This window comes from Oryzias melastigma, linkage group LG12 (assembly GCF_002922805.2).
Source record: "Oryzias melastigma strain HK-1 linkage group LG12, ASM292280v2, whole genome shotgun sequence".
NCBI classification, from domain to species: domain Eukaryota; kingdom Metazoa; phylum Chordata; class Actinopteri; order Beloniformes; family Adrianichthyidae; genus Oryzias; species Oryzias melastigma.
Window position 1 is genome coordinate 9,326,666 of NC_050523.1, and position 26,729 is coordinate 9,353,394.

The following is a 26,729-nucleotide window of genomic DNA, read 5'->3' on the forward strand; positions in this document are numbered from 1 at the left end:
AAACGCAGCTAGTGAGTTCTGGTTAGAATTATGGAGCTAAATCAGGGCCAGTATTATTTCAAACCCAAATAAATTAAATTGAAAAAGTACTAGTGTTTGGTAAAAAAATATATATATAAATGTCCAAAACTTCTTATTTGAAAATAAACTTAGTTATTTTCAGCTTAGGTTTCAAAATTTCAATTTCAAAGCTTATTTTTCAGTTTCAAATCTTTTTATCATTTTAAATTCTTTTTTTTTCATTTAGGAATCTGAAAGTTTCAGTTACAAACTTTTTGAATATAGATTATTCTAGAACTTTGACATTGTAGCTACTCCTTGGTTGCCAGGTGATGTGTTTGGAATTATTGGCTATGTCTGAATTCCCTCTCTAATCCCTAACTACTAAAAAACTATATAATGCAAGACTATTTAGTAATCTGGATTTTAAAAGCAATTCGTACACAATCCTCACTACTTTAAAAAAAAAAGGCAAATATGACGTAATTGATTTCACAAAGTAAAAACTTAATAAATATGACAATTTAAAGAGGACTATTTAGTAATCCAGTGTTCTGATTATGAAAACTTGGTCAGTTTGTTTAAAGAAATGAAGTGGGATACTTTTTTTTTTTATAAAAATTGTTCAAACGCAATGCATTGTGGTCTATATTCACCAATTTAGTGACTTTAGCCTAAAATCTCACCTTAAATGTCCCAATTTCTTCATTTACTTCACACTGATCGGTTGTTCTGTCGTCTCGTCCCCAAAGCATGATGCTTCTACCCCCATGCTTTACAGTGGGTGTGGTGTTTTTGGAATGTAACTCATCATTCCAAAACATGATGAGTGGCTTTCATACCAAAGATTACCATTTTGGTTTCCTCCAACCACATGACATTCTCCCAATCCTCCTCTGGATCACCCAGATAGTCTCTGGCCAACTTTAGCCGGGTTTGGATAAATGCTGGCTTAACCTTTGGAGCACTCCAACATTTTAATCATGACAACTTAGTGTGGTAATAATAGTAACCTTTATTACTGTGGTTCCAGCTCTTTTCAGGTCATTAACCAGTTTCTTCACGTAATTTAGGGCTGTTTCCTTACTGTTGCTAAGATCATTTTACCAGGGGAGATCTTTCATGGAGCTCCAGGTGGAGGGAGATTTCCAGTGATCTTGTATTTCTTCAATTATTATTCTCACCAAGATGCTTGTTTATTTTAGATTGGTTCATCCTAATCTTGTCCCTGGTGTCCTCTGACAGCTCTTTGGTCTTGATCATAATGTAGAAGTTGCAGTTTGACTTTTTAAGGGTTTAGAGATGTGTCTTTTAGACAGATATCCAGTTCAAACAGGTGATGTCAATACAAGTAACAAATGGAGGATAGAAGAGCTTCTAAGAGTAACAGGTCTTAGAGGGATGGAATTCTTGCCCATTTTTAGGAGCTAAATACGTATTTCCTGCACCATTGTTTACATAAATTCTTTAAATATTGATTTCCTGAATTGGAATATTGATTTCTTTATATTCTGTCTGTAACAGTTGAAATCCAGATGAACATTACAGACTCTTTTGTCTTATTGTGTTCTACTCTTCTCTCTTCAAATCTCGATTTATGCACCAGTTTCTTTAGTTTCTTAATCTAAAAGTAACTTGGGCTGATTTAGAGTTTGATCTTTCCAACACAGGTTCAGTTTTTCAACAAAGTTTTTTGAGGAATTATCAATTAATGAATGCATAGAAATAAATAAAGAGTGAAATCATTATGTCAGCCAGTTTCTTTTTATTTTCTTGGCTATGTGCATGAATCTTCATTATCTGTATTTTTGGTTATTTTGCCTACCGTTTATGGGTTATTCTGAAAATAACTAGCTTTTAAAAAAAATGTTTTTGGTAACTAGGCAACAGTAGTCAAGCGCAGAAGTCTCCGCTGGATGCTCTTTTTCGTTTCTCAGCTTGTCTCTATTTCTTTGCTGTTTAACCTTAAAAAAGGAAGAGTTTAAGCACCACCAACAGCATCAACACCATCACACGTGTTTAACCTGTAAATTAAAGTTTTATTAGTTAAGTATACATTTAGACCATCGTTGTCATAACTCTTTAGTGTTCCTGGTCATCAAGATCACAATCACATCACAATGTATAATCCTACTAACAAGATTCTTGCACTTGTGTGTATTTTACTGTCATTTGAAAAATGATTTTTAAAAGTGAACTAATATTGTAGTTGAGTGGAATAAGGTTAGATGGTATTCTGTTTGCTCTTACTAGTTTTATTTTGTAAAATGGATCTTATCTCTTGTATTTTGTGATATTTTCTCTAAAAGGCAAATAAATAGTGAAACTTTCTTTAGTAATATAGATATTACAACCATTGACTGTATTTGAGAACTGGACTTAGTGACCCCTCCTACCTTATGTTCTAAACAGGAAGTACCAGCTTGGTTCCAAGAATCCAAAATCCCATAGACTTCTAGAGAAATACTGTATTACTCAATAATTCTTTATAATTGTCAGAATAACCATTTTTCATCTCCTTGTAAACGTAATATTCAACAGAAGGGGTGTGCCCTTCCAACAACCTCACTGTTGATTAGCGAGAGTGGTTGCCATAGAGACGTTGACTCATACCAATCACTGCTTTTTGACGTCATTTGGCTCCAACATGGCGAAAAAAATGACAACTCGATTGACTTCATTCGTTTGGAGTTGGAAGTCAGACATTTTTTACAGGTGACATCACACTCACTCAGTCCAGTTCTCGTTTACAGTCAATGGTAACAACTTATACCCCATTTTTATAAATCAAATGGAAGAAATGGACGATCATAGGTGGTGCTGGGTTTGGAAAAATGGATCAACCAATTAAAATCAATAGAAAATCGATTGGTATTTTATGTAAGTTTGACTATTGTTCAATTTGAAGCACATACTATCTGAAAATGTCTTTTGAAATATACATTTGACAGATGAAGAATAATTCTAATTTAACTGAAATTGAAATATGTATTTGTTAGATTTATTCCTAATATATCTCTAGATTTAAATGTATTTGTTGTCTTTATGCTCTTTTCCTGGCTCTCATACATGTCAGAAATAATGAATTAAACGTGTAGGTGGTAACTGGTCACATGAATGTGGAGGGGGAAAAAAATGTGATAATGGTGACAATCCCAAAGACAGGGGTGGCAGGACTCTTCTTTTGGCGTTTGGTTCAGTTTTATCGTTGATGTTTTTGGGCTAAAAGGCAAGGAGCCGATTTCATCGTAACGACTTTTCATCTTCACTCGCAGAAGCAGGGGTTTTATTCTAAAAAAATCAGCCGTACGTTGAAAAGAAAATGCACACCTATGAGTGGAATGGTCTCTTCCACTATTCTGCAAGCGTCCTCTGAATGAGTCATCCATCTGGCTCCTCATTGGACAAAACCATGCCATCCCGAGGGATTGCCTTGCAGAGGCAGAGAGACCTTTATTCCATTCACAGAAACACTGCTATGCCAGCCGGTTATTTCATTCACATAAAACATTCAATTTGGCAGATTCTTTTTTTTTAATTTTATTTTGGGGGGACTTCTTTTTGCTTCCTCTTCTGATGTGTCTTTCTGTTCATCTGTGCTTTTGTTTCCGCTAAGAGAAAGCAGACATGCTGCCCCCCCCTCTCTTTTGCGAGGCTGGAAAGGAAGATATTTAGAGGGACTGCAGTGCGAAATCTGCAGCACAGTGAGAGCGGAAGCTGCTTATGAATGAGTAGCAGCCGTTCGTTCGCCTTTGCTGCACGCTCCTGAGGACATTTTATATGAATGTGCGCTTTCTGCTGCCGGGGAGACAATGATGAGCTGCTGTTTCTAAGGAGATTCTTGAGCTTTTCTGTGTTTTTTTTTTGACTCATATCGATGTGGCTCCCCATTCTTATTTTTTTCCTTTCTTTTTAAGAAAGGTCCACCAAGACGAGTTTGCTCTGTGATTTTGTGAATCGGCTTGTTGATTGTGAAATAAATGTCGCATTTTTTTTTCTTAAAAATTGAGAAAGTGCTTTACAACTGCTTCAGTTAAATCTTGATTTGTATTTTTTGAATCTTTTGGAAGGGAGGCAGCAAGTTCATTAAGTAGCAGGTTTGTTTTATGTTGTATAATTATTGCATTTTATTATATTATAATAATCCACATTGTGAAATTATCTATTTTTTTTGTTCTTTTTCATTGATGTAATTAAACTCTTTAAATTTACTTTAAAATATATTTATTTATTGTGAAAGGAAAATTATTTGTCGTAGCAGAATTTTTAGGAAGTATTTATGGAATACCTTCAAATTAAAGGTTGACGATTTAATTTTTTGATCATTACATGCTGAGGCATCCTTATGCCGAAATATTTAATCAGCTGAAATGATGCCGAATGATTATTTTGGGACTGAGATTGTCAAGTTTTTTCTTATTACTCCATTTTTTTCCCCCAGAAAATCAAATAAAAGGGGAAACGTTTCTAGAGAATAAGCATGAGACGAGGGAATTTAAAAATTGATTGGCTCTAGTGTGCTATAAGTGGGAGTTTTTTCCCCCCTCTCTCCCTCGAACAGGAAGTGATTTGCAGTGTTCAGCAAGCCTTTTGTTGGGAAGGTTTTCTCAGATCAGTGAGTCATGCTTTAGCTCTGAGCCGGCAGGCAGCAGAGTATTTGCTCTTCATTTTCAGTGTCCGTGATCATCATCGGTGGAGACCTTTTTTTTTTTCTTTTTTTTTTTTTTTCACTTTTTGGATTTTTTCAGGCAGGAATCTACAGCAGAACAGCACGGGAAGAGCTGCACCACAGCAGCCTTTTCTGCTTTTCCCTCCTCTGTCTCAGATGTGTTTCCACGGATTGTGCGTTCATATTCCTCTGTGACGGATCGTCTGCAGCTCTGGATTTTACTCCGCGGGGATTGGACTTTGGTGGCAGCGCCAGAATCGGCCCCAGCTCAGCACCAACGCTGTAACCTTACCAAGGAAGGGGAAAAAATCCTTCGTGAGGTGGCCTGTTCCAGCTGAAAGGCGTCTGCCGCCTGCGTTGCTGCTGCTATGTTACAGGAGAGGAGGATCATCTCGGCGGCTCGGCCACGTCTGCCAGCAGGCTTGTGAGGAAGGCAGGCTGCGAGCGTTGGTTGGTGGAGGGAGGCGAAACAGCAAGAGAGGGAAGGGTATGCTTCACCGTACCAAGTACAACCGCTTCAGGAATGAGTCAGTAACATCGGTCGATGAGCTTCTCCACGGCCTGTCCATGAACACCAAGGTCTCGGCCACCCCTCAGTCTGCAGCCGAGACGCCTTACACGCCCCCAACCGAGGTCCAGTCCTCCTCCGGCGCCTCTCTGTCAAACGCTCCCACCAGCCACGGCTCCGACCACCTGGAAGATGGAGGCACCACCCTTTGCACCCTCATCAACAAGGTGTCCAACCTGAAATTTAGCAACTCGGGCAGCCTGCTGGGAATCAAAGGTCTGCCCTCAGCTGTCAAGGACCTGGCTGTGTCCAAGCTGCAGGGGGGTGGGGGATCAGGGGGCTCCAGCGGCTCCAGCCCCGGTGCGGCCACAGCAGCGGCTGCCTCTGGTGTGGGAGGCTCTCTGTGCAGCTCTCATTCCATACCCTGCTCACAACAGGAGCCTGCAGTCAGCATGAGCAAGAAGAGCCGGCTGGACGAACTTCTGCCGAGCGGGGAGGACTGGAACCCAGGCGGAGGTGGTGGATTGGTGAGCAAACCTTCGAGAGGATGGCTTCACTCCAATGAGAAGATTTCTGGTCCAGGAGTCACATACATCGTAAAGGTTGGCAGCCTCATGTCCTTTCTTATTTATCACTTCACTGGTGCTTTCTTTCAATGAATATTTTAGCTACCTGCTCGATGACTAAAAGCGCGAAAATGTACTTCCACTTGCGCAGTACAACATGCTACTGAGTGGGTGTATGTATGCTGGCAGGAGCAGGAGCCTCAGTCAGAAAGCAGATATTGAATAATTTAGGAATTGAAGGTCAGCATTCGGAAAAAGCGAGAGACAAAAGCTCGTTCTGTCAGGATAAAAACAGATGTAAAAATGTCCTTTTGTGTGGCATTTCATTCTCCTGCATGTGGAGCTGCAGCGTTTTGCTTTTGTAACCATGGTGATGTGTTATTTCTGTACATTGTGAGTCTCTCCGGTCTCTACAGCTGGGTTAGGTCTTTGAAAAGGTTGAATGGAGGGAAGAAAAAAGGCAAGCGGCACGTGTTTGTCTCATTACGGTTGCATCCCTGGTCTTTGTGCCGTTTGGCCGACGTACATCATTGAAGTTGCTGCACAACTAGAGGAGCTGTGATGTCATCATGCCAGCAATGAGTCACTAGCATCAGGAGCGATGATGCTCTTCAAGGTGTGAAGTGAATGAAGGGGGGGTCATTTTTACTGAACCCAAAAAAATGAAAAGATTTAATAATGAGTCTCCTTGATTTGTGCGGCAACAGCAGAAATAGATTCGTTCTGGAGATGGCGTGCGGAGCATCCTCACACGCAGAAAGGCATTATGCTCCAAGTTAAACAGGATGATTGCAACCGTATGACACCTACAACTGGAACATAAAGCCTTCCCTATCCTGCAGCGTGACATTCCATTAACCGCTTTAAAGCAAGGAGCGCCTATTTGTCCGGTCGATCCTGAAAGCATCCACACTGGGAAGGGGTGGGGGTCGGGGTCTGTTGTCCCCCTATCTCCCCTGCTCCTCCTGTGGGTTTTTCCTCGTTCAACACGGCGTCTGTGCTCCCAGTACTTTTAATAAGCGTCATGTGGTCCCTCCCACTCATCACGGCTCAGTACTCTGAAGGGACATCGATTGAGGGTGACATTTACACACTTTCAGGCATTTGTTCCTTTTTTTTTGTCAGGAAACTATATTGTTTATAGTAATTTGTTAACCCTTTATAAACTGGAGTTGTGTTTGTAACTCTTTAGCCATTTATTTGATTGTGAATCAGCTGATTTACCATTGATTGCTTAAGCACTTTACCACACAAAGCCGCTTCTCTCCACTTTAGAATCTGCTGGAATTACGTTAACTGCGTAAACGGTTAGCATAGTTGAAAGAATTTAATCACTGGAGCCTAAGTTCTGGGGTAAAAGGGTTAAAATCACTCTACATCTATGTCTTCTGAACAAGTTCATTGTTCAGTCTTTGTACTACTGAGCAATATCTTCTGCATGTCCTGTGAAAAGACAGGAGCTAACGACGCTAGCAACTGTTGCTAAGGATTTTTCGGACAACAATAGCAAATGCAAAGTTTTAAGCATAAAGCAAGCTGAAACATCACAAAACAAACACAAAGCTATCATCAAAGAAGCATGGAAATGCAGAAGATATTACATAGTAGACACTGAACTTTAATATTAAGGCAGGTGCGGCAAAATATTAACTAGGGGACAGTCAGCCTACAGAACGTGTTGAACCCGCAGTGATCTCTGTGGTTGGTTAAAGGCAGATACAGATGGGTGTAAGAATAATCTAAATTTGTGAACCAATTCTAGATCGCTTTTTTTAATTAGAACCTAATTTGTGTTAGCATCATTGACTGTGTATAAAAACTGGACTAAGTGACCCCTCTCCTGTTGTACACTCTGGCTCCAAAAAGCCAAAATCCCATAGACTTCTGTTGAAAAATAAAACCTGTCATTCAGCTATTCTATCTGTCAGCTTCCTTTGTTTCTAGCATGTTATTGCTAATCCTATTTTTTCATGATATTTTTCTGTAGTGTTTCAAATCATAAACAGACCGTTCTTTAAAAGAATGATTGACATATTCTGTTGAATCTGCTTTCAAGAGGCAGGGGTTTGAACTCCCAACAAGCTATTGACACACAAAGAGATGGATATAGCAAGGCTGTGATGTCACCAATAGAAAATCGGTTCTAACAAAATTAAGTAAATTCATAAAGTAATTTTTCTACGATACGGACTTCGCCATTTTGGGACTTATGCTAGTAAGCAGTGATTGGGTCGGTCTGGGTCATCATTTCTATGGCAACCACTCTCACTAATCAGGAGTTAGCTTGTTGTAAAGCCACACCCCTTCTACTAAGTGGGTACTTCCTATTTGGAACGTGGGGGGAAGAAATAATCTCTATGCTCCCGATTGGTGAGAGTAGTTGGCATTGAAAGTTGACTCAAAACTTTGATTACTGTCATGGGGATGTCTGTACTGAGAAAAACAATGACTTCATAATGTTGGAGCTGTAAGTAAGCCTTTTTCAATGGGTGACGTCAACCTCACTTTGTCCAGTTCTCAGATATTGTCAATGCAACACATGTTTCCATTACAGCAATCCAGCAGCATTATGGGTAGGAGAGTGACTGTTTTCGTTCTTTGAAAACAAAACTGGAGCTAGGTGCGGTTCTTTCACTACCCACGACGGTGGTTGTCGACTAGCCTCATTGTCCTCACATTGTTCGCTCCAGTTAAATTGTTTTCTTAAAAAAATTGGGGCTCAGTGACATCATATTCAACCAAAATGGTTTTAAGAACACCACAAAAAAACATAAAAGGGGGGAAAACAACAAGACTTTAAAAGGACCCTCCAGAAATCAGTAAATCTGCAGGTTCTGTTTTGTTGGCATCAGAAGTTTGGAAAAATAACATCTTTCAAACTTGTGAAAAATTGCTGTAATCAAAACTGTTGCCAGGGTTGTGAATAGTTTTGTGTTGTTGAAGGAAGGTGTAATAACTAAAAGGGTTTTTTGTTTACCAAAATCAATAACGAATCCTCTGCTGTAGTTAATATCAGGTCAAGTTTTAATTGGTGTTTTGACTGTTTTTACATGGCAGCTGAAAAGGTTTTATGTTTGAGCTGAGAATAGATCTACCCTTTCAAACAGTTTGATGTATTTTTAGCTTTTCAGAACCAGCCCCCTCAATCTCATTGTTCTGAAAACGGAGAGCAGTAAAAATATCTGCAAATACGCTGTTAAAAAAATAGTTTGACGTTCTAAATGCTCACTGGAGAAATGAGGAGTAGAAAAAAAACATTTTGTTGTTGTAATAACTTAGAAACCTTTATAAAAAGCAGTGGGGAGCATTGAGTGCCTGCTTTGTTTACAGCCAGATTATCAACATGGATCTGCTAACGATAGGGACTTGTCAGCACAAAATGTTCCTGGTCTCTGCAATATTAATCAGAATAAGTGTGACGTGTGTAATGCGAGTAGCTCACAGGAACTGAAGGTGAATTTATGACAGAAGGACCAGTATCGTCTAAACCACAAACTATTTTATAGCAAAGAAGCAGTCAGTGTCAGCTCTGTATCAGACTGTTGCTATGGTATCTTTGTCCTCTTGTTTTGATTTTTTAATGGTTACATTTAACGTTGGGGCAGAAAAACTACATTATTGTGAAATTCCATTTAGCTTTTAGTTTTTGGATCATAATCGATGCCTCTAAAAAAATAAAATTATTCCCCCCACCACTAGTGAGCGCTAGAGTTTTGAATGCGGAAGCCCTAAATGCACATAGAGTATACGTGCGCTTACAGACTTTTCATTGAAAACCGTTGCTCAAAAGCGCGTTTTCAAACCCAATTTGAACGCAGCATCAGATTTGTACAAACATATAATCAACGATGTTAGCTTAGGGACATACTTCACAACTTAACGAGTCTTTACAAAAAGATACTAAAAGTAAAGTACACACTTACAGACTGGTTTTGGATGATCTTTATTTGATGCCCAAAATACCATTGTGAGACGTAGGGAACGCCAAAAAATTTGAGTTGATTGTTGTAGCGTGATACATTATACGTTTATCTGTCTTTTCTTTGGGCCTCTGACATTGACTTAAAGAAAAGATCAACTCTAACCAATGGAGAGTTAACAGCATGTTTTCAAATCATTTCTAGAGTTCATACTAATACTAAAGTACCTCTGTTGTGCCTCCTTTTTACACAACGAAAAGCTAAAAAAAAAAAAAAAGGTTAGTTTCCTTTATCCTTTTCTGAAAGAAAGTACATAACATATATTTAACAGTTTAAAATGGAAAATATGGACGGAAGACACATCTTTCAAAACTAGAAAAATGTGGATTATTTCAGTTATTATGGAGCCATATTTCAAATTTATCAACAGGTCCATTAATGATAATGGCCCATATATTGATCAACTGTGTGACAATTTTTCTTTAAACTAATTTTCGTCTTTTTTTTATTTATTTATTATTTTTTGGGGAAATCTTTATTTGAGGTTAAAATCCCATTAGCTGTCAAACCCTGGGGTGTGAAGTTAGTTCTTAAACCTGTGGGAGGGGTGACCACAGTACTGTTAAAAGTCAAGCAGAAAAACATTGGGGAGCATTTTTAGGGTATTTGGACTTGGAACACACAATTTCCCAAACTCATGGTTGCTAACCGACTTGGTTCATTCATATCAGTTCTTCTGTGCCTCACCATGTTTGAGCACTTGCTAATTTCCCACTCGTCATTCTTGTGTTGCAGTATCTGGGGTGCATAGAAGTACTGCGGTCAATGAGATCCCTGGATTTCACCACAAGATCACAAATAACAAGGTATGCTCTCACCAGAAACACGTCTTTTCATCTAAAAAGACAAAAGCTCGACTGAAATCCCTGCACTGCCTCCATGTCTGCTTTAGAATCACTTTAACTATTTTTTTATTGTTTTTTTTTAAATGCTTAACAATATTGATTTTTTTTTTAACTTAAAGTAAACTATGTGAACCTCCCAGAACCTTCAGACCCTTTGGTGAAGGTCTGTTTACAGTTTCAAGAGTCTGAACAAAAATCCTTGACAAAACCTCAATTAATCTGTGGAAAAAAAATCATATATAATTTTTTTATTTTTTCTTGTGTTTCTACCACTTTAACATTTTTTTCTGGTTTCTTTTCTATTATGCTAGAGCATTTTACTACTATCTTATTGATATATTCCTACTTTTATTTTTTTAATCACCTCTACACTTTATTTTCATTCATTTTTAATTGCAAACATGTTTATTTTTTCCTGTTTCGGCATACATTTTTGCAAAAAATGTTGTGTTATTCTAAACCCTAAAGTTCATAATATAACATTGCAGTAAAGCATGTGAAGTCAGATTGATTAATCTTTTTGGACTGTCAGAGCATCCCTAAAATCAGTAATGGAGGGGGAGTGATGCTGATGCTGCCCAAAGATCCGTTTGTGTCATGTTTACTTATCTGCTTGACTTCCTAAAGTCGACAACATTGATTAGTAAAACCGCACAATGGTTGTGTCCTACTTTACACCAAAGCTATGGAGGGAGAATTTCTCTAAAGATTGGGCTTGGAGGTTTAGCAAAATAAAAAGTAAAAATGGTTATTTTTTTGAAAAGAAAGATATATTATAAAGAAAAGATCTGAATAATAAACAAATAAAAAACATTGTTTTAGGAAACCCATGTAGCAGAGTTTACCTGAATATTATAATTTTGCTAGTAGTAATTTGTAACAGAAAACAACCTAAAGTAATGATTTGATTTATATTAAAATCAAGTGATTTTTTTTCTTAGTAAATTTACAGTCAGCTAGTAATTTGCACTGAAAAAAAGGTAAAAGTTTTGTTATTTAAGTTTCTGAACACGATTTTAGCATGTGGTGTTCACTCAGGTCTGTCACTATCCAATACTAACGTATCTAATAAAACTGTACCTGAATACTGATATGTCTTTCATTGTAATAAAATGGTTAAATTAATTTTATTTATTGAACACAACATTAAGCACTCCAACTGTGTCTCACCATGGCAGACAGTTTCAGTTTGGTACCCATCTCAAGTAAAAACGAGCATGTCTCAACAAAAAAACGTAAGGCTGACTGAACATTAACACTAAATGGTACCTGCGAAATTTCATTTTGTGCGCTGTAGAGCTGAAAAAAGCTCAGTGTGCTGTGCTTCCAACTAGGGGTGTGCCAACATATCGATATTGCGATATATCGCAATATTTAGTCCTGCGATCGATTCTCGATGGGTTCTCACCAAGTATCGATATTATATTTTCATTTGAAGAGGCTGTAGCGCTGAGCGTCTGAGTCGCATGGCGGAACTATTGCGCAGATGGGCGCGCTGCGTCGGACTTTTAATAGCGATGCACGCGCTCACTCGGGAGAAGCATACAGGCTCTGTAGCGCGTGTGTGAAGCATGTCTACCTGTCAGCATTTATCCTCCATCTGTAGCAGATCCAGTCGGTAAGAAGTGACTGTCTGAGCGCTAGAATGTCAGCGATCACTTACTTCCTGTTTGCTGTGTGAACTGAGCACGTGCTTCGCAGTTGTTTGTGTACACTTCAGGTACCGGTCGGAATTTTCGTTTTCATGCACTTCAATGTTTAACCTGCTGCTGTACGGTGTAACTTTGCTAAATTTATAATGTGACGTTTTCAAAAAATGTAATTACTTTTTGCTAATGTTAATTTAAAGTAACTTTTAAATCAAAAAAGCAGGATTTGATGTATGATTTAAAATTAAAATGTAATTAAAATTAAGTACATGAATTCACATAAAATTAGGGAGTTTGCTAATTAATTGAAGCACTTAAAATTATATTTATTGCCATTATTATGTGTGTTTTAAGGTTTTTACCTATTGACTGCTGACTGACCAAATGTAAAAATGATAAAGATTGAAAAAATAATCTCAAAATAATCTCAAGTGACAGTCTGAGTAAATCAGCCTTCAATTTTGGATGCTCAGCCCTTTTCAAGTGAGGAAAAGGGCACAAAAAATTAGATCATTTTTAAAAGTCTGTAAAACATTATATTCATCATCCTTTGGTGTGATGTTCTTTTGGAGGTAGATAGCTGTCGCCACTTTTTGAAATATTTAATTTTTGTTCTGTTGTTTACAACAATTCTGCACTAAGTAGTGGCACTGCTGATCATGTTTACCATTGTTAACATTGAATCTGACAGATAATTCCAATACAGTTGTTGTCAATGCTTGTCAAAGACATAGTATTACTGATTTCAGTAATGTTGCACAAAAGTGTCTATAATTTGTTGCACAAAATAAGAAAAGTTGTTTATTATGATTGTGTTTCAGCTAGAAAAGATATATGGAGATATATTTTCCCAAAAAACACGTTCTTTTATATAATGCTAGTTATTAGAGAGCGTTTTTACCAATTATCGCAGTATCGCAACATTATCAATATTGTGAGCCATGTATCGCGTATCGTATCGTGAGGTACCCAGTGATTCCCAGCCCTACTGCCAACTAGCGTGGAAAACAAAAATAAGACGCTGAAGGATGCTCATAAATAATTAACTGAATATTGTCTTGTCAGCATTTTAAATCAATACAAGTATAATGAAATATCGCGATATCAAATTGATTCCCCTTTACACCCCTATTACCTCCACCCATTGACTGTATATGAAAAGTGGACTACGTGACTCCTCCCCCCTTTGAGTTCCAATTAGGATTTACTTGATAGTTCCAAGAAGCCAAAATACTATAGACTTCTACTGAGAAATAAACTGTTATTACTTGGTCATTAGTAAAAATGGGGATATCACACTCACTCTGTCCAGTTCTCTTATACAGACAATGCCTCCATCTGAGTCTTTGTAGGACCAGGAGGAACTAGTCATTTATTTGTTGCCATATTAAAGCAGGATTTCCTGACCCAGCATTAGCTAGGTGTTTACAGATTCCTCCATAGATGCTCCTTTCACCCCGAGTTTGACATCTTCTGCTTTAGCCTGGAGACTGAAGCCATTTTTACAGCATTCTCCTTCACTTGCTTGTTTCACTCCCCAGCTCAGTTGTCTCAATCCCTGTTTTATCTTCCAACTAGTGAAAAATAACAGACTCAGCTCTCATTGTCGTCCTATTTCTCCCTCACTCTTCCCTCGTCCCTCTAGGGAAGCCATAAGCATGGTGTGTGAAGCTGTTCCTGGGACCAAAGGAGCCCTCCGGAAGAAAAAGGTACTTAGATGGACACAAGCGTGTACGAATGTGTGTGTGAAAGAAATGATGCCAACAGCACATTTGGTTGATAAAAGTGAAAACGACATTAGATCTTCTTTCACCCCATCCATGTTCTATATATAGTCCCTACTCAGTGTGTTTTTCATTTGTCCTTCCTGTAAAAAGAGAGGCGGAGGACGGTGATGAAGAGGCACGGGTCTGCATGTGCGTGGGGGGAGCTCAACCCGCCATGTTTTGGACACAGCACACAGTGCTTAGTGACTCATGGGGCTCACAGTATCTGTGATCAGTGATGCTGGCTTTTTTTTTTTTTTTTTTTTGTAGAGGGGGGGTATGAACTAAGGCTTATTCAAACGTCAGGGACGTGTTTATGAAACCAAATCAACCCAGACGGGTTTCTCTGAATGGGTGTAAATGTTAGTTTGCATGATCACATCCATCACTTTTCTTAGTTTTAGGTTTTAGAACAGCTAATTTATATGTATTTTTGGGTAGAATTTATGATCAAATCTATTTTTTTTCATAGCTTTTTACCCACTTTTCTATAGGTTTCCAAATTTCTTTTAAAAATAGGAATTTTTCAGCTTGAAATGTTTCTTTAGCATCTAAATATGACATCTAACTCAGAGCTTCCTAAATGTTTATCAAAACAAAAAAATCTTAAATTATTTTGCAGCTTTTTTAAATTCTTGGCTGTTAATAATGTTTTAAATGAGGTGGAAATTGACCTACTGTTTGTTTGTAGGCAGAGAGATGAAAGGAAAAGCAGGAGTGAAGAAGGACTTTGAGTTTAGGAACTTTGACAGAAAAGTAGAGAGTTGGTCGACATTATAGGAAGGAGAAATGTGGATATTGTTTGTGTTCAGGAGACCAGATGGAAAAGGAGGCGTATAGATATGGAGCAGGTTCATGCTGTTTTATCATGTGGATTGAGGAAAGAATGGAGAATAAATGATCCTGAAGGAGGCTAAGAATGATCTAGAGAAGATAGTCGGATAGAGAGATAAGTTTGAGGTGTGCATTTGAGTATTTCTTTTTCAAATGTTCATAAAATGTCTTGAAAAAGCTCTCTTTTGTGACGCAGACAGTGAAATGAGCCGGCCAAAGTCTCCCGTCTGCATTCTGGTACATCCACTTGTAGACAAACAGATCATCTTCATTTTCTTTGCCTGAGCTCCAAACTGTACACCTGGAAAGCTGCAATATTGCTCGCCATTTTTATTACTTTTATTTAATGTTAGCTTGTAAGGAGTTGAAAGCTAGCGGGAGAGAAAGCAAATAAAGGAATGATGGGATATTAGTGGAGGCTTACTTTCATGCCAACAGTCCCGCTCACAACTCAGAGACAAATTATTGATTAATTCCTGCCGCTCTGCAGTAACTACGTTCTAGAAAACAACATGTGTTTTTTGAAATTTTGTCTAAAAACAACATAATCATAATTTAAAAACAACTGGGAACGCTTTTACAACAGATCAAAATATGATTGGAGTTGGACTTTAACCTTTTGTCTTTTTAGAAAAGTTTCCTGAATTCATGAAAAGTTTTAAGAAATAATTTTGATATAACATGCTTTAACAACTCACTTGTGGTTTCAATTTTTAAACTTCCGCATCGCCAATTTTTTTCAGTTTCTGTTAGTTCACAATTTCTGCATGTGACTATATGGTTGTAAAATATAGAAATAAAATCTTTATTCTTTGGAGTTTAAAGAAAAGCTTAATAACCTTGAGACTTTGCTGCTAGCTCAAGAAGTTAAACAGATTACTATACAAATTGTATTTTTTTATGATTTCTTTCTAAAAACTCAATGCAAATGTCAGGCTGCATAATTTCCAAGTCACTAAATATTGGAGTATATTTATTAAATGTTAGGAATGCTATATGAATGTTTTTGAATGGCATACAACAGTATTTTTTTCCAAAAAAAAATCCTTAAAAAGATACAATTTTTTCTTTAATTGAGCTTATCTGGCAAAACTGATACTCACTGATTGATTTCAGTGATTCGAAGAGCCCTGAGAGACATTTTTATCCATGAGTTTCATTAAAAAACAAAAAAGTTTTACTTAATGACACTTAAATATAAATTGTGTTGTAATTTGGAGCGCGCTGCATAAAAAATGCCTTTGTCACGTTGATGAACCCACATTGACTACAGTTTCTGGAGGTCTTCATGTGTGCTTTTAAATACCATCCTGTAAAACAAAACTTTGACAGTTTTTTTCCATCTTTCTCTGCTTTTTTCAGCCCCCTTCCAAAGCTCTTTCCAATATTTTGGGAAAGAGTAACCTGCAGTTTGCTGGCATGTCTATAAACCTAAATATCTCCACCAGTAGCCTCAACTTGATGACCCCCGACTGCAAACAGGTCAGTCATATAAAGCAGTTACAGATTGAGTGCTTGTGTTTAGTTATTTTTTTAACTGTCAAAAATGTATCATGAAGAAATCTAAGAATAAAATGTAGCTTAATTGAGTCATATTTTTTGGTCTTTCTTTTACGTGTATTTAAATAAACCAGCTTAAAGTGGAGTTTACACAGCAAGTCAAAAGTAAAAAATTCAAAAAACATTAAAAAGTGTTTCAAACTCAAGTTAAATTTATCCTCAAATTATGTTTTTGCACAAATTAATTTAATTGTTGTTTTATTTTAAATAAAACTGAATGGAGTTAAGGCTTAAGTAATGAAAACGCGTCTATACACACAAATGAAAATGTGTGAATGAGAAATGAATTGGTCACCAAGCTGGAAGCAGCTGAGCCCGGTCGGCTAATGCAAACCGCACTTGAGCGCTCTCAACAAAGAAAGGAAAATAAATCAATGAATAGGGGCCTGAACCGGGCTCAAAAGCTCTGTGAATAGTGGGACGTGTGCAGTGTTTGGTTTTAATATTCACACTGTGTTATCCGGGTCAAACCAAAAGAGGTGATTTGAGGTTTAAAGCTTTACTTAAGATTTCTAAAAGATGAATGCGATTTTATTCATTTGGATTTCATTCAGATTTTTTTTTCTTTTTCTCAAACAGTGTAATAAAAGAAGAAAAAAATCTTTATTTATACACTTTGATGACAAAAATAACTTTATTTGTCAGGAACAAAAGCTATTTTAATGAAAAACTTTTAAATAGTCTTCCTGTGGGATGAAATAATTGTACAATATATGTCTAAAAATGCATAAATATTAGATTGTATTTTCTGTTTTTTGACAGATCATAGCCAACCATCATATGCAGTCCATTTCTTTTGCATCAGGTGGAGACCCCGTAAGTTTATTTCCTTATACATTTGACATATACTGTCTATGATTGTTCCTCCACTGTTGAAAGTTAACCAGTTTAACCTTTTCTTTCAGGACACAACAGACTTTGTCGCCTATGTAGCAAAAGACCCCGTGAACAGAAGAGGTGGGAAAGGTTCTCTACTGTCTTACTCTATGCAGCTTGCTTGCTAGCGCATGTTAACACCTGTTGTGCATGTTGACCCCCATCAGCGTGTCACATCCTGGAGTGCGCTGACGGCCTGGCCCAGGATGTAATCAGCACCATCGGCCAGGCGTTTGACCTTCGTTTCCAGCAGTACCTGCAGTGTCCCTCGAACAAGCCGTCCTCCACACACGACAGGTGAGGCGTAGGAGAAGAATGGAAACAACTTTAAATCTAAATATCCTTTTAGAGGCTTTTATGATAGAGCTTAGTTAAGCTAAAATAGATTTAGCTATGAAATCAAAAGTTATTATTGTGCAGAATGAGCACTGTCTGGTCAATAACCTAGTGCTGTATCAGTATAACATTGTTTTTGTGAGTGCTGCCATAATGGAGAAAAATGTAAAAAACGTTCTTGTGATTAAACCTCTGTTTTTTCTCTTCAGGGTATTGAACATGGAGGAGCTGCCATGGACAGAAGAAGAGGACGAGTCAGCGGATCACCCTTACTATAACGGAAAAATGCCACCTCCTGGAGGCTTCATAGACACTCGACTTACCAACCAGAATGCAACGTCTGAAGGATCTCAGGTAGAGCTCAGGTTACTTGAATTTATTTTGGACATGTGAAAAGAGGGAGAAAATTCAGCTCTTATTGGCAAAAATGATATTTTAAAGACTGTGATTTGTATTGATTCTATTGTGTGTTGGGGTATTTGAAAAAAACGAAAAAGGCTGAATTTTTTAACTTACTGCTGTTTTGCATGTTTACACTGAAAAGCATCTTTTCCTTCTGTCATCAGATGGCTGCAGGCTCGGTGGATCAGACGTATTATCAGGGGCGGCATTGTGAAAGCTGGGCAGAAGAAAGACGGCCCATCATTATTCAACAGGGTAACAACATTCTTGAAGATAAAAGAATTCCATCAATACATATATATTTTCCTTTGACGATGATTTTTTGTCGACAGGATCGTTTGACATCGCCGGTTTGCCTGAGAGCAAAGGTCAAACGGCAAAAACAGGAGACATGCCCACGTATGTGAACACCCAGCAGATTGATGCGCAGGTGCTGGCGGCGCTCCAGGCGGAGGCAGAAAACGTGACGAAGGGCATGGCAGCCAAAGACAGCCCACAGAAGGACCTGTTTGACATGAGTAAGATGTGGGAGGATATCATCGGTTCAGTACACCGAGTGTGACTTTGAGACAGTCTTTCATTAGTCTGTATCCTACCTTCATTATTGCTCTCTAACATCGCAGTTCTAATTGCAGAGATTCTCCAGCGTTTGCTTCTATGACTTTAGAAATATTTAATGATAATGTTTTGTGTGAAGACAAAAGGAGGACACCGTTAATGTTCGGCTTTATCCACATAGAAGACTCTAAATTACATGTGAGCCATTAAAAAGTGATGTAAAAATGTTTCTTTAGAACAAAAGTCCTTCTATTTGCCCCTGTAATTCTTTGGCAATAAGGAATATTGTTCTTATCTATAATGTTTTACATTGTAAAACCTATTAATAACCCATTTTTTAAAAGATCTGAAGATATTTTAATCTTTACTAAGGTGTCGAATGACTTTTAAGTTCAAGTTTTATCCTGAGATTTTGGTTCAAATCTGATTGTAAATGAAATCTTTAACCCTGAACGTAATTTTTTTAAAATTTCAGTTTCAATGTTTATTTCTTTAGATTTTTACGCTCAAATAAAGCGATAATCGAAAAAACATGTCTGTGAAGACTCTTTAGGATGATTCCAATGCAGTTTTCTTTTAGTTTCTCTTAGTTATTTTTTTGTTTAAGACCCTTTGCCTTTTTTTGAAGTGGATTGTCCTTTTCTTGCTACACTCCAAAAACCAAAATAACGTTAAAACTGAAATATTATACACATAATTGTTTGTAAATTGTTGAAATTCTATTTCATGTCTCTCGTGTCTAACATTTTTTGATTCAGCTTCTTTAAATAAATAGTAACCACTAGGGCTGTGTGTTGGGAAGAGTCTGCTGGTACGATACGTATCGCGATACACGTGTTATGATACAATACATATAGACAATATTTCACAATTTTTTAAAATTATGACTTCAAAATGATCTGATTATTAATATACTCATAAACAAGTTGCTTTTACCCAAGCAAATTAATTCATGGTGCTTTTCTTTTGGTATTTAAGGAAATATTTAAGTGGAAAACAAAAGTAAGACTGAAATACATGTTTACTTTTATTAATGAAATACTGCCTTGGCGGTATTTCAAATTGATACAAGTATCACCAAATGAAGTATTGCCATATTTCACAGAATCAATGTTTTCTTACATCCTCAGTATCCATATTTTAATAAAAACAAACAGTACTGCAATCAATTTACACATCTTAACAAAGTTAAAAAAATTCTCTCATGTGCAGAATTAAGTGATGTAAACACAGCATTGAATTGGATTTCCTAGATTTAGCTCAGTGTCATCTGCATAGAATCGCATTAGACTCCAAATGTGACACATATAGTATGGCCTAAGATTGCTTTTACTCAGAGGAAACTAACATTGTTTTAAAGGATATTCTACAGAAAGACTGGAAAAAAAGTTGAATTTTTAGTAAATCATAACAATATGTCATAATATTTGTCATCACAGAGCAAGTGATGAATAGACTTTTGCTCATCGATTTTAACATGATTCTTTGTTTCTGCCAGAGCCTTTTGAAGATGCCATCCAGTCCCACCCACCGCCTCAGGGGCAGTCCCAGACGCCCGTGTCGAATCTTCACAAGGTGGCCTCTGTGGACAATTCCAGCCCCCTTCTCGTTCGATCGCTGGCCTTCCGCACACAAGAGGAGCTAGAGGACCAAACGTGGTACCACGGCAAAACCAGCCGCAGGGATGCTGAGAAACTGCTGAAACAAGACGGGGACTTTCTCGTTCGCAAGAGCACTACCAACCCAGGGTCCTACGTACTGACAGGGATGCACAGTGGACTAGCCAAGCATCTTTTGTTGGTGGACCCAGAAGGCACGGTAAGAGACTTTCCGGCGATATGTGACGTCATGTGAAAAGGGTCTATAAAGGGGAAAACTGTAATTATTAATTTATATAACAAATTTTTGTTCTAAAACCCTTTTTTTTGCTTATAAAAACTGTTTATTTTTCTTCTTTTTAAAGGTACGCACAAAAGACCACATATTTGACAGCATCAGCCACCTTATTGGCCATCACCGTGACAACAACCTGCCAATCGTGTCAGCTGGGAGTGAACTGTGTCTCCTACAGCCTGTTGCAAGGAAACAGTGACGCTTCCAATGCCTGATGGGAAACGTACAGCTTTAAACAGCCTCCCATCGCTGGGACTCGACGATGAAACATCAGAAGATGCCTAAAGGATCAGTTCACTCGGAACTGTTCTGGAATCACTGGGAGGCGCAAGATTTGTTAAAGAGAAGAAAAAAATATGAATATTTCTAGAACTGTTAATTATTTTGTTGCGATGACTAAAATGCTATATTTTTAAGACGAAAACGGTGCATTTGGACATAATCTTGATTTGGTGTTTTAAGGAGGTAATAAAAAAAAGTATAATTCTTGTAGTTTAGATGATGTGTGAATTGAACCTTGAAGAGAATCATAAATAGGAGAATATTTTAGAATAAAATTGAAAAAGTTTAGTTTTGTCTGTCAAGCACAACCATATTTCTACAGAAGCTGTGGGAGAAACGAGTTTGAGGAAGCAGAGGCTCTTTTTGAGGAATTCGAGTCAGACTTTCGACTTAATCAAACCTGCTTTTATCGACGTTTAGAACACGTTTTTTGCTTCGCAGTCGTCACAAAGCACCGGAGTACAAGCGGGATCCTCATCTGTTTGTCGATGGCTTTAAAGATCCACTTTTTACAGAGTATTTTCTTGTGTCACTGCAGCCGCATGACTTGAACTCAACTGTTTTCGTGGCCATATTCGTAGATCTTGATGCCCTTTTTATTTGGAGGAGGTGCTTGTGTATGCGGACACTGTAAAATATTTCTGCTTTTTATCCTATTTTCAGAATTCTTATTTCTTTTAGGTGTGTAGTCGGTGATTCGTTTTTGGTGCTTCGGTGGTTATTCTGACAGTCTTTCTCAACATCTACTGCTTTTCTTTCTTTATATATATATATATGAGTTTATTTTTATTATTTCTTTAAAACAATTACTTAAGAATAGCACAATCAAGATGTTGGTTGTACCAAGATGTTTAGAAACTTGCATTGACACGTTTACTGGTACCAGTTCTGTAATGATATCTCCAGGCATGACCTCCATGTAGCCACTAGATGTCACTACAGCACCACCTATTTGCTCAAGTCACTCAACTGAGGAATTTTCTGCTTTTAAACCTTAAAAAGTTTTAACGAATAATAATTAGCACATTTTATTTTGTCAAAGAGAAAAATTTCAGCCCGGCTAACAGATTCCACCCTCTGGAGCCGCCTCTTCACCATTCTTATCGTCTGATGGAAACCAAATGAATGAGGTATTTTTTTATGCACTGGACCACTTCATTTGAACCAAATCAGTGCGTGTTCAATGAGATTGACAAGACAGATGCAATGTAAAATAACGTGCCTGTGTTCTGCTGCAAAGAGGGAGCTTTCATGCATCTCACTACCACACATTTAGCCAAAAAGGAGTGTTGTGGTGGAAGCACTTCTACACCTTTCACTTTTTTTAAATTATTTTTCTAAAGCACTATGCTAACATTAGGGATTCCTTTGAAGCATTATTATTATTAAACGACTCCATACTTGAAGGATTTGAGAAATCAGACAACCAAACACGCTGGGACACTAATAGGCGTCTTTACAGTTTTACGTTGATGAAAATGTGCCTTTTATTTGTACAAATAGTGTTTTCTCTTTCTTTTTTCCCTCCTTTTCAAAGTGCAATAGCTGATCTTCAATGGGGCATGCCTGTTAACTGAAGGTTGTGTTTTGCCCTGCTGCGCAGTTGCTGCTTGAGACTTCTGTTTCGGTTCTATATCTTTGTCTCGTTCCCTCCCACCCACTCTCTTATTATTGTATTATAAATGTATCATTTCCATATTCTGAATATAAATCTTTGTCAGAGGGAATCACACAGAAGCTCACTATTTTGGGACAAGTCATTTAAAAAGAAAAGAAATAAAAAGCAGTTTTAAATGATGTTTACAGGTTGAATCTTTTGGTTTATTCTTCTTCTGTATGACTGTGGGCAATAAAACCGTGAATGTGTTGAAGTTCTGATTTTGTCTTGACTGCTGTTTGCTTTTAGTATTGCTTTATCACACTTTAAAAAAAACACACAGACTTGAGTAGAAAGACAAAATGAAAACCACTTTTATCAGGTGTTATTATAACTTTTGGTCTTTTTTCACATTTTTTTAAATAAAAAAAACTCAATTATGAACAATAAACATTAAATATAAAGTTTTCAAAGGAAACCCACAAGCATGATTCATTTAATGTCATGAGTGAATTTTATTTTTTAACGCTAACACACAAAAAACACAAAATGATGTGAAAAATGTTCGTTTTTAAGGAAAACCAACAAAATCTTTTTTTTAACATTCCTTTTTTACACTTTTTTAACACCAGGATGATCGTTACTTCAGCTACAGCATAAATTAAAAAATAATATTTTTAAGAGGATGTTTCCTAAACTTAAACACAATAAAGATTTATTTTAGACAGATTTCTTAAAATGAATCATCCCACCTCTTAAGTGCAATCTCAAGGCAATGTCACTGTGACAACATGCAGAATTCTGTCTCTTTAGCTTTCAAACACTGAAAATGTTCATGCCTTAAAATGAAATCTAATAAATAACTTTTTTAAACTAACTGACCTACAACTAGTTTCAGATTGACGTTTTAAAGTTATTTCTAATCATCTGGAAGTCTCAGTTTTTGCAAACTACACCTAATCTAAGTTTATTTCATGTTCATGTGTGAAGTTTTTACGAGATAAATGCCCTAAATCTATTTAAATAAAAAAAAGAAGCAGCTGAAAATGTTTCATAATTGCATTTCAATGTATAAAAAACAATTAACACATTTTTCTTGAAAACAATTCAAATTTCATCAAAAAAATATTTTTGATCCAAAATAATAAATTATTTTACTGTTCTATGAGGTAAAAGAGAGTGAAGTAAGTTTACTTAGAGTTATTTAGTGTAATAATTTCATCATAAAAAATCCTGTATTTATAACTTAATTCACATCCCCCTCAAACCAAATTTTGTTTATTTTTCTTTCGGCTGATCCCTTCAGGTGTCGCGTCATAAAATTTGGCTTCCAACCGCTTTACATTTATCCAGACTTGGGACCAGCTCATGGAAACCCTCATATGGCTGCAGTAACTTACAGCAACTAGTAGTCCCAGGACAAACCAGGCCTGACCCTAATTTGGGACATTTCAGGCTCATAAATTTTTTTTGCATCAGTACCATCCCTGACCAGCAGATGGAGCCCTTACCCCACTAACACTGCAGCTCAGCTGTATGAGCACACTTAAGTTACAACATGCTATTACAACAAGACATATTACATATATAATACTGTGTAATAAAACAAGATCTACAAGGAACAAGGTCTACATTCATTTTCATACGTTTTTGTAGTGTAAATATACTTTTTCTTATTTAAAATGCTTTTCTGATTTTTTATATAAAATGATTCTAATTTGTCAGGATCTACTTTTTTGTCAATAATTGAGCAACACATTGACATTTGCTGCATTTAAAACAAATTTGCTTTAGCTTGTTGCCCCCAAGAAAATACCCCTGTACTAGTCTTTATACATACCTTTCTTTACCATAATCGATCATATGTATTCTACTTGGATGCTGATATGTTTAAAGTCAAATGTGAGCAATAAAAGAACAAGGTTGAAACATACTTCTCAAATGCAAAAGCCACCATGCAGCTGCTCATTGCAGGAATGTTCATTTCTGAACCAGTTTTGTTTGTTAGTAATTCTCTCCTCAGTGAGATTATTATTTCCTGCCTTCTTTTTCAGTCTTTTTCTTCCCACACGACTCCTTTCCTCCCAGAGGCTTTTCCAGGACCTGCCTCCTGACCCCTTTCCAGTTCTGCCTGACTGGAGCTACGCTGGTGCTGGTTGGGGTTGTTCTGGCTGCTCCACGACTTACTCCGGCTCCGGCTGGGCTCCAAATACGGTCTGTTCCCCCCGCCGACTGCGGAACCCCTTCGCCTGTAGCAGGCGCCGCAGATCAGACCCAGGAAGGCCCGTCTCATCTCTCGGCTGGCCAGAGTGTAGATGACCGGGTTCATGGCGGAGTTGAGCACGGCCACGACGATGAACCAATCTGCCTGGTAGATGATGGAGAAGCGCTCCTCAGACGCCACGTCCACCAGCAGCAAGATAAAGATGGGTGTCCAGCAGACGATGAACACGCCGACTACGATGATGACGGTGCGCAGCAGGGACATGGCGTGCTCCGAGCTGCTGTGCTTGCTTACTTTCCGGCTGCTGGATTTGACCAGGATGTAGATGCGTGCGTATAGGATGGACATGGCTAACAGCAAAACCATGAAAACGGTGATACAGAACGCGACATATTTCTTGCTGTAAAGAGGAAGGACTTTGGAGCAGTCTTTGATGTCGCCCAAGCAGTTCCACCCTAAGATTGGTAAAGCTCCGAGAGTTATGGCAATAACCCAGCAGGTGCCGATCAGCAGAAAGACCCTGTAGTTCTTGTTGGCGTCGTACGGCCTCATCTTGATCATGGTCAGGTGTCTTTCTATGGCGATGGCCAGGAGGCTGAAGATGGAGGCGCTGAGTGCTACAAACATGCTGCCCTCTCTGATGAACCAGACGTTGGTGGAGAGCTGGAAGGTCTTCTCTCCGGACAGGAGCAGGTTTACCACGTAGGCAACTCCAGCCAGGAGGTCGCACAACGCCAGGTTAGCGATGAAGAAGTACATGCGGTTGTGGAACTTGTGGTTCCTCCATATGGCCACCAAGACAGTGAGGTTCTCTAGCACAATCAGGCTGCAAATGATGAGGAACACAGTGGTTTTGGTGTTGATGCTGCCTGGGTAGGAGCTAAAGCAGTTCCGGTGGCCCAACTTCCCTGTGTAGTTGTAGTGGTGGCAGATGTTGTGGTTCATCCTGGAATCACCATCTGCTGACACTGGATGTCAGACTTGAGCTGGCACTTCAGGGGGATTCAGCCCAGAGGATGCTGGTTATTATCTATAAAACAATAAAATAAGACTTTTATCTTATAAAAGTGCTTATTAGTTGTATTTAAATAAAGGAATATGAGGCTAAATGAAATAAATATTTGTTTTAAAATCTTATATAAGTAATAAGACTGAATTTAAGTTCAGAAAATTAAACTATGTAAAATAATTTACTAAATTATATAATTTTTTATAGTTAAATTCAAAGTTAATTGGTCACAGCTGCGCGCGCGCGCTCAGAGCTGTTTCAGCGCGCGCGTGCAGCTCCGCGAGCTCAACTCACCGCCGGACAGTTTCTCCAAAAGTTCCCCAAAAACTCCCCAATTCCGTCCTGAGAAGTTCATTCTCCGCGCGACCTCCATGGAAACGTCCTCCCGAAGCCTCCCCCGCGTGGTCCGGTCACGGAAACCGGCAGCTCCACATCTCCGAGACGCTCTCCGAGGACTCCGCAGCTCGACCGCGCGCGGTGGGCTGGAAGTCAGCTGCTCCCTCCCCGCCTGCCCCCGGAGTCGCGCCCGCCTCAGCCCGACGGAGGCGGCCAGAGGTCACGTCAAAGGTTCATTCATACACTTTCCTGCTGTTCACCATCACGGAAGTTCACCTTTAAATTGAACTAATCTAATCTTTTTCCATAAATCCTAACTTTTATCAACACTTTAAAGATTTTTATTTAGTTAGTTGTTAGGAAGTAACACTCACTTTTATTCAAACCTACTTTTATTGACTTTTAAGTGTATTAAAATGTTAATTTCAACCCCAAAGTGGTAAGTATGCCTCTATAATTCTAATCTCTGAGCACCAGCCCCTTCCAATCCATGAAAATAAGAAGGTCCTCACATTGTGATGTCACAACTCTTCCAGGAAGAGTCTTGGCTGCCAACACATTTCTCAGCGGAGCTACTAGTCATCACCTTTTATTTTATAAGCCCAATATGCACATCCATCTTTGCAAAAGTTCAATGTTGTTTGTTTTCGTGGGTGAAACCCAAAGACAGTACTGAGTTCGGCTCTATGATAATATAATTAAATGGAGCGAAGGGCGGGGCCTCAGAGACGGAGTCGTCTTACTTCCAAGTAGGAAAAGAGGTCAAAAGACCTATTTTATATAAAAGTTTTTTTAGTGTGCCAAAGACAATGAAATATCATACATACAATAATAGTTTA

General features: G+C 38.0%; 2 protein-coding genes across 2 annotated transcripts; one reads left to right on the plus strand and one right to left on the minus strand.

Moving 5' to 3' along the window:
- Window positions 1-4,713: 4,713 nt before the first annotated feature.
- Window positions 4,714-22,602, plus strand: shc3 (SHC (Src homology 2 domain containing) transforming protein 3; the record flags this gene model as incomplete). The annotated part of the gene is given in 12 exon segments (XM_024299317.2): window positions 4,714-5,779; window positions 10,459-10,529; window positions 13,863-13,926; window positions 16,180-16,299; window positions 17,140-17,193; window positions 17,283-17,334; window positions 17,421-17,550; window positions 17,799-17,943; window positions 18,156-18,246; window positions 18,324-18,509; window positions 20,048-20,367; window positions 20,513-22,602. Coding segments are annotated over 12 exon segments (1,983 nt in total). The 3' UTR covers window positions 20,642-22,602.
- Window positions 22,603-22,805: 203 nt separating this feature from the next.
- LOC112163445 (sphingosine 1-phosphate receptor 3) lies at window positions 22,806-26,068 on the minus strand. Its single transcript, XM_024299834.2, has 2 exons — window positions 25,849-26,068; window positions 22,806-25,575 (listed from the first exon to the last, which is right to left on the minus strand). The coding sequence occupies exon 2, from the start codon at window positions 25,488-25,490 to the stop codon at window positions 24,372-24,374; it is 1,119 nt and encodes a 372-aa protein (XP_024155602.1). The 5' UTR covers window positions 25,491-25,575; window positions 25,849-26,068; the 3' UTR covers window positions 22,806-24,371.
- Between the last annotated feature and the right edge of the window lie 661 nt (window positions 26,069-26,729).